Source organism: Pyxicephalus adspersus, chromosome 10 (assembly GCF_032062135.1).
Source record: "Pyxicephalus adspersus chromosome 10, UCB_Pads_2.0, whole genome shotgun sequence".
Taxonomy (NCBI): Eukaryota; Metazoa; Chordata; class Amphibia; order Anura; family Pyxicephalidae; genus Pyxicephalus; species Pyxicephalus adspersus.
In genome coordinates this window covers 16,395,966-16,410,375 of record NC_092867.1, presented here as the reverse complement: position 1 = coordinate 16,410,375, position 14,410 = coordinate 16,395,966, and the positions used below count along the sequence as shown (strand labels likewise).

The following is a 14,410-nucleotide window of genomic DNA, read 5'->3' as shown; positions in this document are numbered from 1 at the left end:
TACGGGGTTAACCATCCTAGCCATTTTTTTTTGCCCGACCTTCGTACGGGCATACCGGCTAGGTGGTTAAGGAAAAGTCAGATTCCCTGCTTAATAAATAGAAACCAAAGATTCTGCGTCTAAGATTTGACCAATGTCCTCTGCATTGTGATTGGCTGGTGATGTTTTTAAAGATCGGGCTAAGAGATGGAGCTGTATAGCATAGCCACTGTGTAGATCTGCAAGGCAGGAAGCAGAAGCCGGGGTGTGTAATATGCAATTATACCATGTGCCTTACAAATCACAAACTGCAGTAACACTGTATTTTAAATCATTAGACTGATACATTTATTTGCTTCAAGCTAATCATTACAAGTATTTCCTAATAAGATCTCTGCTTCTCCATTCATCTGGCCACACACAGGCTGGCACACAGAAGAATGGGATGGATAGCTCTTGAGTAGTACAGGTAGTCTCCGTGTTACCTACATAACACATAGGTGTAGGTAACACCTGTAGGGACTGTAGGTTTGTTCTTAAGTTGAATTTGTATGGAAGTTGGAACAGGTACATTATTTTAATAAATGCAATTAGGACAGATGTTTATCTCAACATATTATTAGGCAGCGTGGTGTCAGTTACTGTATAAAATCCTCACTGTGAGCTAATCAAAAACAAACTTTATGGAGCCTAGACATTCATTACCTTCTGGAGCAAGCTGTGCTTTAATATGCAAACAGAAACAGCTGCAGAGTTTGTCTTGGTCATTAAAGAGTTACAAGAACTTTTCAGAAGTGTTTAGCAAAAGATTTCTTCTGCAAGTCATGCAAACCACCCCCTCCCCCCCATCAATCCTCTGTTCTGCACACCAGCTAGCAGGAAAGCCCTGTTCGTATCTAGGAGTCGTCTGTATGTCGGATGTCCTTAACTCGGGAACTACATGTACCCATCAGAACTATACAGGTGCTCTTTAAAGGTGAAATCAAACAACTGTAGTTTGTAGTAACCTCAGGTCCCTCTGAGGCTGCATTCCATGGAATTTCAGTTGCAATAAACTGCCGATGTTTGATATCATCTTTCAATTGCCATCCCTGGAGCAAAGCCCAGCTTCCTCATGGCTCCAGTATGCCTCTTCTCATGCTATGTATTTAATGTAAAGCTGAACTCCAGGCAAACATACATAGGAAAAAGTCATTTACCTGTCAAAGGATTTGTATTTATCATGCTATTTACACAATCGTGTCATAGTATCTGGCAGTGCAAGAGATTTTTATTTTTTCTATGCTGTAAGGCCTTGTCTTTCCGCTAGTGTAAGAATGGACACATAGGGCCTGATTTATAAAAGCTCTCCAAGGCTGGAGAAGATACACTTTCATCAGTGAAGCTGGGATGATCCAACAAACCTGCAATGGATTTCTTCAAAGTCATTTGCTATTTGTTAGCAAATTGTATCAATCCTTGACCAGATCTGTTACAGGTTTGCTGGATCACCCAGCTTCACTGATGAAAGTGTATCCTCTCCAGCCTTGGAGAGCTTTCATAAATCAGGACCAAAAGGATAAGCAGCAGACTGATAAGCTAATTTCTCAGTCACCCTGGTCGCTCCACTCCTCAGTACGCCTCCTGTTAGCACACAGTAGTTGGTTCCTTGTTCTCCATCTCTCTCTCTTAGTTCTTGCTGCACAGGTATTCACAAGGTTCATATCAAATCAAATTCAGGTACACTGCTAAAAAAATACATTTGATGATGTATTATTATTATTAATAATAATATTAATAATAATAACCAAGATTTATATAGTGCCAACAAATTATGCAGCGCTGTACATTAAATAGAATGAATGCAGAGCTAAAGGGGAACCCTGAAAGGCCCGTTTTGTGATGATTTCATGCAGTGAAATGAATTGGTGATTTTGTACACTTTAATGGGGTCTTTATTGGTTACAACCATTGTAAGATTTCACCAGCCATCCTGATTGGATCACATGTATATTTTATTAAATGAAATATTTTAAAGATAATCAGAAAGGGTAAATAATTAATCTGACCTAAACAAGGGACAAGCCCTTTAAATGAGTGTCAGTTCCTAGGATCACTCCACTATAACCACGTGACTGCTCTACTCCTACTGCATGTGAATGCAGCTTTCACAGGTTCTCTGTTTACACCCTACTCGCCCTGCCCACTTCCGCTTCTAGCCGTCGTCACATCCGGTGCTTGGTGGTGAATGTGAAGTGGGTGCTGATTGGAAGATCAGCTTCTGGCGTATTTTAGGCTTCGATTCTCTCATAGATTCGCCTGATTTTGGCAGCATGAGTGACACGGAGTTCTCTCCTTCAGCGCTGGGGACCAAGGAGCAGTAAGTACACCGGCACAGCACGGCAGCCATCTTGGTACACCCACAGGCATGTTTTGCTGTCATTAAATCCAAAGCAGCTGTCTTATACACAGTGTATGCGCGCCATCTTGGTACACTCAACGACACGTTTAGCTGTCATGTAACGTCTAAAACCATTCACAATAGATAAATAAAACCTCAAACCAAATGTTTCTGTTTTTATCCTTTTAGATCGAGTAGAAAACAGCTTTTATTTATCTATTCTCTGTACAAGCATTGAGATGTCTCCTCTTTTTCTAACACAATAATGTGTCACAAGGACAGGAAGGGATGGAAATCTGTTCAGTGGGGACAAAACTTTTAATAAAGGCTCATTCTTGCCTGCCTGTTATGTGAATGCCATATATTGATAATATTTCCCTAGCACACCTCATTAGTGTGCTGCAATAAAATACAAACTTGCTTGTTTTTGTGATCAGACAGGGAAGTTTATTGCTACGAAGGGACATCACCTGTCTTATTTTTCAATAAACAACCTGCCTGGTCATAATTATTTGTCTTTAGGGTTTAGTTCGGCATTAAATCTTTTGCGTGATCCATTGAAATATATTTAAGCTGCCTGTGGTTTGATCAATCAGTTCTTTGGCCGATTTGTAAATTAAAACATTGCATAATAAGCACTAAAATCACGCTTAGGTGTAGATTGCAATTATTTATTTATGCTATTATAATAAGCCATTTTCTGCCGTTTTTGTCTCTATAGCTGGGATGCCGTCTATAGCCGTGAGTTGAAAAGTTACCAGGAGTTCGGTGATGAAGGGGAGATCTGGTAAGCGACTAATACTGCAGATTGTGATTTATTTATATGAATACAATGGAGTAAAGAACCAGAGAGTAAAAAAAAAAAAAGTTGGCTTTTGAGGGCAATAAGTAAAAACAAAAATATTTTATTGAGACATATTAAAAATATTACAAAACTACTGCTACTAATTTATTATGTCTACATTAAATATTTTTGTTTTTGAATACCTTTATAATATTTCCCTCAAAAGTCAAAATTTTTATTTTAACTCTCTGGTTCTTTAGCCTATTGAATTCTAATTATGGATCTGAGTTCTACCCCTGGGGACCCATTCAGTATACAATAGTAGTTTTTATATATGAAGTTTTAGTAATTTTTTTCTGTGCAGAACTCCGGCCTCTGCAGCACTGGGTCCCAGGTTTGAATCTTGGCCAGGACACTATCTGCATGGAGTTTGCAGGTTCTCCCCGTGTTTGGGTTTACTCTGGGTACTCTGGTTTCCCCACACATTCCTAAAAACATGCAGTTAGGTTAACTGGCTTCCCCCTAAAATTGACCTTAGACTATATTAATGACATATGACTATGGTAGGGGCATTAGATTGTGAGTTCCTTTGAGGGACAGCCAGTGACGTGACTATGGACTTTGTACAGCGCTGCTTAATATGTCGGCACTATATAATTACTGTGTAATAATAATAATTTTTTATCATTAGGATAACTGTTCTTGTCTAAATAGCAGAATTTGGTGTTGTATCTGATTTACAAATCTGAACTTCAGGCACATAAATCTTCATTTACATGTATTAAAGCAGAACTAAACCCAAAAAAAAAAAAAAAAAATAACACATTGTAATTCCGCAGATCCGTCGGGAGGTTACTTCATTTGGGTCCCGCGTCTTTGGCCCGGTGCTGAGGGAACGCCAGACACCGACATTCTCTTTTCTCTTCCGGGTTCTTCTTCCTGGGTCATTCGATCTCGCTCTGTGCAGGCGCTACATCGGGTGATGTAGATTGGGAAAAACCTGCAAATCTCACAGCGCATGGATTGGCAATTTTTTCCCCTACTGATGAAGGGGTTCCTCCTGTGCATGACTGAGATTAGAGCATGCACAGAAGGAGCAGCCAAGAGCCTCCCGGGATGCTCTGCGCTCCCATTCTGTCTTGATTGGTGATGATCAAGACTTAAAGGGGAGGTGCTGCACCCTTTTTTTTAAAAAAACAAAAAAAAGGATATTGAACTTTTTTTTTACTTTAAATACAAGGGTTGTTCGCCCTTTTATGTAAAGTAAAAATTCTGAGTTTAGGTCCACTTTAATAATAACAAATATAATGCATGGTAATACCCAGACTTTCCCATCACACAGCCTGGGCAGGATGCAGAGCTGCAGGAGAAATATAAAAGTCTCTCCCAATGCAGGCTGATGCAGAAAACTACATGATGGTGCTGATACAAGACCAGTCACCATACACAAATAGAAAAAGCAGCAGTGACTGGTCTTAATGCAGGAAACCCTGCACAGATCTGGAAGAAATATACAAAGCACAATACACATTTCTCTTAAAACTATATTTGCTTATGCCGCTTTAACATCAAATCCAGCTAAACCTTTTTGTTATCTTGCATAGGTAAGGATTAGATCCACCAAATGGATGTATATTATATGTATGGATAAATAAAAAGGTTTCTAGGCAGGTGTAAGAAATATTTTCTCTTGCTTAGGCTGTGTACACACTTTTTTTTTTGTCACTGGAAAGAATCTTTCATGATTGGTTCCAATGGCAGATAAACAAATGAGCTCTGTACATACAGCGCCTATTCTATAAAGAGGGGAGTGGGGAGGACGAGCAAGCACTCTCCTCTCTTGTCTAGCATAGCGGTCATTCCTGGTCATTGTTTGTGGATAAGCCATGAGGTATCATTGAACAATGACGGGTGACCTCTGTAAATTCAGATTCTCATCGGAGAGGAGCACAACCATTCATTTTGAGTAATTATTATCTGATGTGTGTGCATGGCCTTACTGAACCGCTCAGCAGAAAAAAATGTAATGAGTAAAGAAGGCTGAAACCCCTGTTAGCTTTTTATTGCTGTCTGTTGCTGTTTGTGTCCCTGCGTCAGATCTATCCTCGCTTCCTGTTTGGTAAAACCTTTAACAGGATCTCAAGTTCAGTAAAATCTCTCCAATAGATGACAAGGCAAATCACAATGACAATAAAAACCCTGCAGGGATTCTTAAATGTCAGAGTGATCCCCTGAGCTGTGAATGTTTTCTTTTATATTGATTGTCACATTGAAACATTTGTTTTATCCTCTTTGTAACAGGTTTGGAGAAGGCAGCATGACTCGGGTGGTTCGATGGCTAAATGCACAGAAAATACCACATCACATGTCAATACTGGACATTGGAACTGGGAATGGCATGTTATTGGTAGAACTGGTAAGAGAATAATTGCTGATAATTATTATTAATGTTTCATAGTTGACATGGCCTCTGTTAAGGGTCCTACCTGGCTGCTCGTTCTTTCGTTAAAGCCATCACAGGAATCACTGACAAGGGGAGCAGTAACATAACTTCCTTGGTCATGCTTGTCATAAGATAGCGGATCACATGAACCTCTGTAGCCGAATGTGTTGTGTAATGTTTCGGCTTTGATGGAGTAATAAGCAAAGACTAGGCGACAATGTCTATAACTAAAGCTACATACACAAGTGCAATATTTGTCGTTGGAAAGCATCTTTCACGATCCTTTCCAACGACTAAGGACTGCACAATGCAGGAACGAGGGCTGTACATACAGCACCGTTCTGCTCTATGGAGAGGGGGGGAGGATAACGATGGGGCAGCACCCCGCTGCGTCCTCTCTTCCCTTCACTTGCATTACTACTGTTCGTCGTCCATTGTCCGTGGATCCACCAGGACGATCGTTTGGACGATGGACGACAAGCGCTGTACAAACGCCAGATTATCGTCCGATATCAGCACTGAGCCGATTGTCGGACAAGAACCATTGCACGTGTGTACATAGCCTTTGTTTATTGATGTATACATTTATGACAATAGTGCAGTCTTTCTTACATTAAAATATCAAATTAAAGACTATTGTTCTTCAGATTACTCTGGCCTTTGATTGAAGTCCCTACCAGAGACAAATGCTCACACACTAGAATTCATTTGATCAGGTTTTTGATCAAGTAAGTAAACAGAAACACTTAGTACACCACAGAAATACTGGAAAATCTTACAGTCTCCATGTAGATCCTATTCCTGCTTGGAAATAAACTGGAAATGCAGTGTTTTGTGTGAAGAGTGGCAATCACTTAGCCAGGTCAGAGCCTTTACTATGGAGTAAACTAATATGTTTCACTTTCTGTTTTACTAACAGGCCAAGGCTGGATACAGCAATCTTCTGGGTGTGGACTATTGTGCAGATGCCATAGCACTTGCTAGAAGTATCTGTGAAAAAGAAGACGTTTCCCAGAGTGTTAAACTGGAGGTGAAAAATATACGCACAATTATGCACACATGAAATTGTGAAATGTTTTCATACAGACTTCACCCCTTTTTTTAATAATCTTGTATTGCCAAAAGTAAAATCAGAACATGTTTTTAAATATAAAAGGTTTATGTACTGTGCTTTCAAAGAAAAGAATTATAGGGATTTTAAAGAAACTGCAAGTCTGGGTGCTACTTGATATACAAAGGATTTATTAGCAACTCTGATCTGTCCTTATATCTTTCCGACAAGACAAATAAAGGATTATGGTAAAAAAAATATACACATTATTAGAGCCCCCTGTCTCCCTTCTGCTCTAGGTACATGCTTTGGAGTGTCTATTGCAATCAACATGGAACAGACAGATGCATCAACGCCAATGGGGAGAAAAAGATTATTAATTGGTTGGTGGGTTCTAAGTTTTAGATTAGAAGTGCATCCTAATTTCTTGAGTTAGTGATATGTGGGAAAGCATTACCTGAGTTCTTTTATAAAAGAATTTTCCTCTGTCTCCTATATGCTGCTGTGGCAATGAATGAATGTCAAACTCATAAAACAGCCCATTGCTGACACAATTCCTTCATTTTCATGATAATCAAGTCCTATTGTATCCTATGATACATCAGGAAAACAGAATATAGTATACTTATCTTTTGAGTATTTTCTGGTGCTTTTCCATGACATCATACATAATTCCCACCCATGTTAGCATACATACCAGAATTCCTACACGTGCTAGGTGTCAGAAATCTACACCTAACCAGTCCTTGTTTTTTCATGTTTAACCCTTTCCTTACATGCCTTATGTGTTTTTTAGGCCACAGATTTTCTAGGCTCCTTCAGTCCTTCAGAACAGTTTGACATCTGCCTGGATAAAGGCACTTTTGATGCAGTGAGTTTGGATCCAAACAATGCAGAAGAAAAACGTAACCAGTATATAGAAACACTCTGTAGAATTTTAAAACCCAGAGGCCTTTTTATCATCACATCCTGCAACTGGACCAAAGAGGAGCTGCTTAGACGGTTTGGGGAAGGTAAACACTCATAAGAGAACTAGATATTTAAATGTGTATATTGCATGCTACTTCTACCATGAGTGGTGTACACACATAACCTATATTCAGTTTGTGCAGAGCAGAATGGTTGCTGGAATTGCCCTAATAGGATTGTAACTGTCTGTGATACATTGTTTAGTTTACAGTAGCACCAAATAATATATATCCATCTGGGCTGCGGGAGCAATCAAGAAAGCGAAGCTGTCATCAGGGTTTCCCTTTTCTCAGCCATTCAGCACTAGAGGTGAATGGGGAAAAGAGAAAGAAACCTCTAAACCGGAAAAATACACTTACCCGGAATCTGCGACATTCCCCATGGGTGCCGGATATCTGAGCTTCTACTTTCTTATATATATATATATATATATATATATATATATATATATATATATATATATATATATACACACACACACAGTATGTCTGATGCCTAATGCCTATAAGGAATTCAATCAGTCATTTTAAAATAAGGCATAGTATAAAGACCCTATCATCTGTATGTCAGAGCTGTTTCCCCTTTATTTAGTTTTTAGTAATCTTGTGCCCATTTAAATTGAACGTAGGGGCAGGAGTTAATTCAGACTCTGCAACCGCAGAGGAAGCTAGGGTTGCTGCGTATTCCGGTGACCAACGCTGAGCTGCATATGAGCAGAAGGTTAATCGCCTGTCCCTTTCCACAGTAATGCAGCGCTTGATTACAAATGTTTAAAGTGTAACTTTAAAGTAACATGGTAATATTAGTGGTTCATTTTTCTGTTTCACTTGACAGGAGATTAACTCAACATGACATTTTGCTTCTGTGTTTCATTTAATTTATTGTGCTGTGCAGATTTCCTGTCGGCTTGAATGAGTGGTCATACTTCATGGAGGGCTCTTAAAAGCAATTCATTTTCATGCAAAATGTTTTTCTGCATTTTCCACATCAGTTCCAAAAAATCTGGTGACTATAGTGTGTGAGATCAGGTCAGCGGATTCCAAGGTGCTGCAATCTCAATGTATGTGCAGTACATTGTATTCACAGAAGCACAGAGAACAGGAATCAGGTTGTTAGTGACTTCAAATGTTGTGTTTTGTTTTACAAGGTGTTCCATTCCCTGCTCATCTTTAAATCTTTAACTGAATCCACACATCCACTTACTAATAGCTTTTGATCACCTAAAATGTTCTAGAAACATTTACAATATCCCCTTCTTGTGATGTCAGTATCTTCTTGCAATACTTTAGTCTTAGATTTCTGTGGGTTTTATTTTCACCAGTAATGAATTACCCAGTTAGGTTTACAGCACCAGGACAGACGTTATGCTGAGGGCACTGGTTATGTTCCGGTAATAGTAAAACATTGATATTTTATAGATATACTTGTAAAAAATATAGGAATCAGATCTGTTTATACTTGTTTAAGTTCAGGTTTTCTTATATAATTTTTTCTTGCAGAGTTTGAAATGAAAGATGAACTACCAACACCTACCTTCAGTTTTGGAGGACAGTCAGGTCGGAGTGTCACGGCTTTGGTATTTGAGAGGAAAGACAACTCTTAACAGAACTTTTTCGTTATGAGAAAATACTCAGCCACTAAGTGGCCAGACTAAACCAGATTGGAGAGTGTGAATATGGGTCTCCGATTCAAATATATTTTCAGTAAAGTAACTTTTTACTAATTTAGTTTTATGTCTCATTCTGTGGTTGAATTATAACATTTTAGGTGAATATTACATATCTTCAAAGACACAAACATTATGACAGCATGCAGAGTTTACCATCACCTGAAATTAAAGAATTAAAATAGAGTATCTGATGTTGTCACGTAAAGTGACTCTACCATAAAAGAAGTATGGAGGCTTTAAGAGAAGGCGAATTACCTGACTGTGTCTGGGTTTTAAAGTATTTTAAATCCAAGACTTGGAATAAGCTTGCTGTACATGAATGTCAGTATTCTTTAACTCTGAACTTGCTCTCTGTGTTTGTGTAAGACAGTATTTAATTTAATGCTTCAGTATGACAGTCATAATCTAGCATTTCCAAAGGAGGTTTCAGAAATGGCAGTCTTCATTGTTCTTTAATGAAAGATCCCCTTTAATTAAATCTGTCACAGCTCCATCATATTTCAGTTGACTTACCTATAGGTCACCTAGAGGTACCTGTAAATAAACGTGTGTCTGGTCTGTTGAATGATACAGACAATGCTATGGGGTTTGCTGCTTACATGAGTTTTGGACAATGTAGGCCAACCTACTTACCAACATGTGTCAGTTTGTTGCTAATGACCAAAGAAGATATCTTTTCATCAGCTCGGTTGTGTAAAAGACAATTTTTCTTCCTTCAATCAACATTTTTCTACACGTAAGAGCTGATCCCTTGAACTGCAGTAGTCTAGCATGGCCGTCATTCAGCCAAGGCTACGTACACACTGGCAATAGTTGTCTTTCATGATCCTTTCCAACGACAAATGACTGCACGATGCATGAACGAGCGTTGTACATACAGCATCGTTCTGCTCTATGGAGACTGTTTTTTTCCTGCACAGTTAAAGAGCTTTCCTACTTGCCCCTTCAGTACTTCAGCTTTGCCCCTGCACCCTAAATATTCACCATGCTACTGTTTCCATTGTTAGCCTTGTTGTGCTTTCATGGCATCCTCATTTTTAGCTACTTAGGATGCCTCTTGTTGAGAGACTCCATATAAATTATTATCATCTTATGATATTAATATTTAAGTATATTTTAAATAATATATGGTGCTTCTACCATTATGGTTTCTTGTTAAGGTCAATGCTCTGTCCTATTCCAGTTGCTACAACATGGTTTACAGTCATAGTCCACTGTTTTCACCATAAGAAAACTTGCCGTAAGAGATGCCTCATTACTATCCTTGGATTCTATGTGTGTAGACATGAAAATGGCTGCAAAGGGCTGTATAACATTACAACACGGGGGTGCAACAAATGATGAAAAAAGAGAAAGCATTTTATATAGGCTTCAGGATATCTTCGATTACAGGTTGGAAAGACTGCAAAATATATTACTGGTGAATGTAAAATATATAATGCCTCTTCTACACTAAAATAAAGTAACCTGGCAGGTCCAGATCTTGCGTAGAATTTACACTGAAGTGCTCATGTGCAGCTCGGTGTATATTCGTAGTATTCCTGTTCCAGCTATATCATTTGGTCACTGGCCACAGTATACAAGGTGCTTTGTGATTCTGCATTCTGCCTGCCATAATCTACCCCTGTGTATCCAACTGTATTCCCCTACAATTTTCATCTGTTTGTGTATGGTACGTCTCGCATTGTAGATGAATTTATTGCACCAACTTAGAGCTCCCCATAGATTTATCTGTTCTCTATCCCTGTGTTCCAGTTGGCTGCACAATAATATCTATTGCCCTGCCAACCTCTCCCCTAGCCAGGTCCAACTGCTATCCCAAATTCCTTGTTACTCCCATCAGTCCATCCATATTCAGGGCCCAATGCACTTCTGTTTAAACAAGCAAGGTCACATGCCCAAAGTTCAAGTACAATGGAAATTAATCCAGGAATTATAAAAGGATTGGACATGCAACTACACTTTGCAACTCCCATCTCCTGCCTTTGGACTGATTCATCATAGGGCCGCCACCTGGACTCCAACACAACCTCGCTGCTGCCATTCTGAACTGCTATTTCACCAAGCCATCCCTGTGACTTACTCATCATATCCGACTCCTGGAACGCAACAAGCTTTTAAGCCTCACTACAACCCACATTACAGGACCTGCCCTCATGGAATTCAATTTACAAAACTGTATCATGTACTCCTATGATTCCCAGTTATCTTCTACAAGGTATCATTCACCATGTCACCCTATCATTCTCTTTGCTAGCTCTATTCCTTCTCCTTACACATTAGACCTGGTATTTTCAAAACTCTCCAACTTTACCCTCTATGTCAACTCGCCATTCCCCCTTTCTGATCACAACCTAATGACCTTCAACCTATCTAATTCTTGCCCACTTTGCCACATACAGAGAGATATCTGTGACCTTTGACCACAACCTATTCTCAAACTGCCTTGTGTCCTTCACCCCTACCCTTGCTAAAATCACATCTCCGGATAAAGCTGCCACTCAGTTCAATCACTCTCTGGCTCTGGATAAAGTTTCCCCGACCACCTTCTGCTACCCCCGTCCTGCCAACCCCCGACCCTGGCACAACAATCACACCAAACATCTACAAAAGTCTGTTCGCAAGTGGAGGAAATCTGCCCTCAGCCCTGACTTCATGATCTACAAAGCCAATCTACAAAGCTTTAACACTGAGCTCACTGTCACCAAGCAAAAAAGTATATCTCCACCGTCATTTCCTCTCAAGCTTCAAACCCAAGCAGCCTCTTCTCAACAATTGACTCCCTCCTAAACCCCACACCTTCGCCCCCCACAACATCCCTCTCTGCTCAAGTCATTGGCATCTACTTTAGAGAGAAAATTGTCCAAATCAGAAGATGATGTTTCTGCTCACCGAGCCACTCCAACCATACCCACCCCTTCCACCTGTAAATCATCACTGGCCTCCCTCAGCCCTGTTACTGTGGACGAAGTCTCTTCTCTCATCATCTCCATCTACTACCTGTCCGCTTGTCCCAATTCCCTCTGATCTACTCCGTGCCCATTCCTCCACCCTGGCTCCCGCCCTAACCGAACTATTCAACCTCTTCCTTTCTACTGGTAAATACCCCTCCGCTTTTAAACATGCCATAATTCTCCCTATCCTAAAGAAACCCTCACTAGTGTCAGCCATACCTTCTAGATATCGTCCTATTTCCCTTCTCCCATATGTCTGGCTTTCGAGCTGCCCATTCCACTTAAACAGCCCTTACTAAAGTGGCCAATGACCTCATCAGAGCTAAGTCTCATGGCAACTTTTGATCTTTCCTCTGCTTTTGACACTGTTGATCACCCCCTTCTAATACAAATCATGCGCTCCATTGGTATATGTGACACTGCTCTCTCTTGGTTTGCTTCCTATCTGTCTGACCGCTCCTTTCAGGTTCTTTCAATGGTAACTCCTCCTCACCCACTCTCCTCCCTGTTGGTGTTCCCCAAGGGTCAGTCCTTGGACCGGTCCTCTTTTCTCTGTACACCTCCTCTCTCGGTAGTCTCATATCCTCCTTTGGCTTACAGTACCATCTGTATGCTGATGACACTCAAATTTATCTGTCCACCCCTGACCTGTGTCCCTCAGTCCTGGATAAGGTCTCATGCTGCCTGTCAGCCATCTCATCATGGATGTCTGACCGATTCCTGAAACTCAACCTGGATAAAAAAGAACTCATGATCACCCCCCCTCAAATTCCAAATCTCCCCCTGACATATATCTAACTGTTAACAACACTGTTGATTGTCCCTCCTCTCAGGCATGTTGTTTTGGTGTCACCTTTGATTCTGCCCTCTCATTTACCCCCCATATTCAGAACATTTCCTGGTCCTGTCACTTTCACCTACGCAACATCTCCAAAATCTGCTCCTACCTGTTCCCTGAGACCACACAGTTCTTGTCCCACTTACTTCTCTGACCTGGTAAAAAAATACTCCCCTAGCCGCTCTCTCCGCTCCTCCAATGACCTACTAATGACTTCCTCACTCATAACCTCATCACACGCACGACTACAAGACTTTTCCAAAAGCTGCCCGACTCTCTGGAATGGTCTTCCTCGTCCTATTTGGCTTCCTCCTACTTTCTGCTCATTTAAAAGAACACATAAAACCCATCTTTTCAAACTTTTCTACCTGTCTTATTCTGTCTCTTAAAACCCTCACTACTTCCCTCCACTCCATATCCCCCCTCCTATTGTGTGCTACTTCCCCCATCTCCTAGATTGTAAGCTCCTTGGGGCAGGGTCCTCTCCTGTCACTATCTGCCTGTCATTTGCAACCCCCATTTAATGTACAGCGCTGTGTAATATGTTGGCGCTATATATATATCCAGTTTATTGATAATAATAATAATATTTTGCCATGGAAAGGAGCTGCATCACTGATGGGAGTCACCAGCACTCAATTGGAACTAGAGCTGAGCTCTCCTGTGTTTTGGGGAATAATAATTTATCATCTGGAGTTATCCACAGCCTACAACCTGGAAGTTCTGAGTTAAGAGAATTGGAAGCAGAAAAGCTTGATAAATTTCCTAAACTTGTTTATTATCAGTACAATAACAGGTGAACACAATGTAAATATGGCTACTCCCTAATCCCCATAAATTATTAAAAATTAAGGAGAAATAAAAAGATTTTTTAACATTAACACTGATTTCTCGCTTACCCACATAAAAAAAATAATAATAATTAAAAAGAGCCCACATTGTCTTCATGTAGAGTGGTCAGTTTCATGCTAGTGGGCTGAATTATAGACTACAACTCCCAGAAGGCTTAGCGCCAGATTGCGCGTGACGTCATGACAGGGCGGCGGCGCGCTGCGTTGTGGGAGGGAGCGGCTCCACCATCATGGCGGCTTCCATTTCGGGTTATACGTTTAGTTCCTTGTGTTACCACAGCGCTAACAGTAACTCGGATCACGTAAGTGCGGGGGCCAGGGGTACGTGGTCAAGGGTGGGTAGCATAGTGTGGAGGAATAGGCCGAGGTGGCTGCTGCTCTGTGACAAGGAGCAGGGGGTCAGGGTGTGGCTGTCATCATACACTGTGACCCCTCCCTGTGCCGGGTGATTTCCAGGGATTGCTGGAGGGGGCGCTCAGCATGGAAGGGGGG

At 40.6% G+C, this 14,410-nt stretch overlaps 3 protein-coding genes across 3 annotated transcripts in view; all 3 read left to right on the top strand.

The window, feature by feature from the left end:
• LHPP (phospholysine phosphohistidine inorganic pyrophosphate phosphatase) overlaps positions 1 to 5,516 on the top strand; it is a 24,625-nt gene extending 19,109 nt beyond the window's left edge. The window contains exons 8-9 of the mRNA XM_072425162.1: positions 3,081 to 3,146; positions 5,445 to 5,516. Coding sequence (XP_072281263.1) covers positions 3,081 to 3,098 — 18 coding nt within the window. The 3' untranslated portion in view covers positions 3,099 to 3,146; positions 5,445 to 5,516. The remainder of the gene's footprint in view (positions 1 to 3,080; positions 3,147 to 5,444) is intronic.
• EEF1AKMT2 (EEF1A lysine methyltransferase 2) lies at positions 1,451 to 9,329 on the top strand. The gene is made up of 6 exons (XM_072425163.1): positions 1,451 to 2,338; positions 3,081 to 3,146; positions 5,445 to 5,559; positions 6,506 to 6,616; positions 7,434 to 7,650; positions 9,106 to 9,329. Exons 1-6 carry the CDS (start codon positions 2,292 to 2,294, stop codon positions 9,207 to 9,209), a joined length of 660 nt encoding a protein of 219 aa, XP_072281264.1. The 5' UTR covers positions 1,451 to 2,291; the 3' UTR covers positions 9,210 to 9,329.
• A 4,776-nt stretch (positions 9,330 to 14,105) lies between these two features.
• Positions 14,106 to 14,410, top strand: part of ABRAXAS2 (abraxas 2, BRISC complex subunit) — a 17,709-nt gene continuing 17,404 nt past the window's right edge. The window contains exon 1 of the mRNA XM_072423838.1: positions 14,106 to 14,220. Within this exon, the coding sequence (XP_072279939.1) occupies positions 14,149 to 14,220 (72 nt within the window). The 5' untranslated portion in view covers positions 14,106 to 14,148. The remainder of the gene's footprint in view (positions 14,221 to 14,410) is intronic.